Source organism: Notothenia coriiceps, unplaced genomic scaffold (genome assembly GCF_000735185.1).
Source record: "Notothenia coriiceps isolate Sejong01 unplaced genomic scaffold, NC01 NC01_scaffold00013001, whole genome shotgun sequence".
In the NCBI taxonomy this organism is placed as follows: Eukaryota; Metazoa; Chordata; class Actinopteri; order Perciformes; family Nototheniidae; genus Notothenia; species Notothenia coriiceps.
The window spans coordinates 1-2,950 of NW_011345702.1; the positions used below are offsets into that span (position 1 = coordinate 1).

Consider the following 2,950-nt stretch of genomic DNA (forward strand, 5'->3'; position numbering starts at 1 on the left):
GAAAAGTCAGATTTTTTGAGAAAAGTCAGAATTTTTTGAGAAAAGTCAGAATTTTTTGAGAAAAGTCAAAATCTTTTGAGAAAAATTAGAATTCTTTGAGAAAAGTCAGAATTTTTTGAGAAAAGTCAGAATTTTTTGAGAAAAGTCAGAATTTTGAGATTTGAAGCTCAAGCCGTGACCAGTGAGACTTTTCCAACACATTTCATGCCTGATCATGTAAAACCAGTGTTTACCTGCAGGAGGAAGGGGAGTGCTGTCTTCCTCTTCTGAAGCCAGCAGGCACCCTGAGGAGAAGCTGATGTCGTCCAGGCAGATGTCTCCCTTTGGGTTTTTGCCCACTTTGCCCTCAAACACCACCTGGAAGTCCTCCTCTTGGCGGCTCAGCTGGACCTCCACCCTCTGCCAGGCGTGACCCTGATCCCCCGTCAGGTTCAACAGCAGATCAAAGCCTCTTTCTTCACCTCCTCTGAACACACTGAGGGTCCCGATGCCTTCTCCTGACATGTGGGAAAAGAAACGCACCTGCAGAGAAGTCACAGTCAACTTTGTTGTCAACCTTTCAGTTTGTGTGAACAGACAGAGATCGAAATACCGTTTCCCACAATCCCGAACAGAAAAGTAAAATATAAAAATATATAAAATAAAATATATAAAATATGTATACAGCTAAGGTGGAGAGAAGAGAAATGTGACAGGAGCTGAGAGGCGTCTGCCGAGAGCCCAGAGTACAGACTGTTTGCTTTGAACACTTTTCTGTTTGCTGTTGCTCGTTAACTCTGCGTTCTTTCCAATTAGGCTTTCTCAGAAGGAGGCTAAGAAACCATTGTAACAGAGGGGTGAGGTTTAATCATGTCTCTAGATCGATTCCCCTTTCTCCTTGTCTTTATTAAAGCAGTAACAAAACATAGTCTCTCCCTCACGCTGCACTGAGGCACTGATGCTGTTTTTTTAACAAATTGCTGCACGCTCTTCATCTCAGGAGAGCGTTTGCCCATTCCTCCTCCTCCTCTTCCTCCCTCCCTCCTCCTCCTCCTCTTCCTCTTCCTCCTCTTCCTCCCTCCCTTCACTTTAATTGGTGCCTTTTCGCCAGCTGTGTGATTGGTTGACAGGTCCAGAGAGGGATAAGACAGACGAGACGCAGAGCACACTGAGCTGTCAATCAACACGCACGCACGCACGCACACACACGCGCACGCACTCACACGCGCACGCACTCACACACAGAGAGAGACACACACACACACACACACACAGAGAGAGAGACACACACACACGCGCACGCACTCACACACACACGCGCACGCACTCACACACACACTCCCACACACACACACACAGAGAGAGACACACATAGACACACAGACACAGACACACTCACACACACAGAGAGAGAGAGAGACAGAGACAGACAGACAGACAGACAGACAGACAGACAGACAGACAGACAGACAGACAGACAGACAGACAGACAGACAGACAGACAGACAGACAGACAGACAGACAACACACACACACACACACACACACACACACACACACACACACACACACACACACACACACACACACACACACACACACACACACACACACACACACACACACACACACACACACACACACACACACACACAGGAATAGTGAAAGGAATAGTTTAAGTTGAGAACCCTTTATCTTCCCTGCTGAGAGTTAGAGGAGCGGGTCGATGCCACCGTAATAAATATGAAGACCTTTCAAAGAAAATAATGCGTTTATTATACGTTTACATTCCGCTTTGTTATTATTACTCCCCTCACCTGGCAGTGTTTGCTGCGGCGGCTCAGCAGGGGTCCTGAGATTCGGGTGGACTGTCCTGCTGCCTGAGGGAAAGAGCCCTCCAGGTACAGGTAGTGTCCGGAGGGGTCTCTGAGGGTGTGGTCGCTGATTGGCCCCGTGCCGCCTGTAAGAGTGCTGCCCGCTTTGATCAGCCAATCAAAATCATCCATTCGACTCTGACGCCACGAACAGAGATCGAACTCAAAGCTGCAGCGAGAACTGAAACCTTCTGAAAACACAACGGGACGATGTTCACGATTCAAAGTTTCAACATTCAAGGCTTTTATTTTCATGTGAAAAAGAGGGTTCCTCACGGCAGATGTAGGGCTCCTCGTCTGATTGGTCCCCGCAGTGATCGATGAAGTCACACAGCTGATCCTGGGAGATGCAGTTCTGGTTCCTGCAGGTGAACTGCTCAGGTGTGCAGGGGTCACCTGAGGAGGGGGGGGGGACGCAGTGCAGGAAGGTGACATCATCGATCACCACGTCGCCCATATAGCTGATCCCTCGCTTCGCCCTGAACACCACCTGAAAACAAAAAGTACACACATCCTTTACTCAAGTAGAAGTACACACATCCTTTACTCAAGTAGAAGTACACACATCCTTTACTCAAGTAGAAGTACACACATCCTTTACTCAAGTAGAAGTACAGATACTCATGTTTAAAAATACTAGAAGTGCTGACTAAACTTCTTTCCTCAAGTCAAAGTAAAGAGGCTTTGAAATGTACTTCAGTAAAAAGTACCCATAACTAGCAGCTGTTTTAAAGAGTACCTGACCTCCCTTTATATTAATAGAACAATAATGTCATTGTTAGCTAATGAATGTTTCCATGGTGACCAACGGCAACATGACAACGTTTTCATTGGTCCCTCTTCTTTAGAGAAGACCAGGAAATGATGGATACACGGATCGTGTTCAAATCAATAGGCACGCAATGACTCTAAATAATAATGATCACGCCACCAAACACACATTCAGACTAAAGGAACCAGCCTGTTTGGAAAATGAGAGAAGTAGAAAGTACAGGTATTTGAGTTCAACATGTAAGAAGTAGAAAGTACAGGTATTTGAGTTCAACATGTAAGAAGTAGAAAGTACAGGTATTTGAGTTCAACATGTAAGAAGTAGA

At 46.0% G+C, this 2,950-nt stretch overlaps 1 protein-coding gene across 1 annotated transcript; it reads right to left on the reverse strand.

Moving 5' to 3' along the window:
- Positions 1-208: 208 nt before the first annotated feature.
- Positions 209-2,343, reverse strand: LOC104947764 (MAM and LDL-receptor class A domain-containing protein 1-like; the record flags this gene model as incomplete). Its single annotated transcript, XM_010773855.1, has 3 exons — positions 209-522; positions 1,797-2,044; positions 2,130-2,343. Coding segments are annotated over 3 exons (776 nt in total), but the record flags the coding sequence as incomplete, so codon positions are not given.
- Positions 2,344-2,950: the final 607 nt, after the last annotated feature.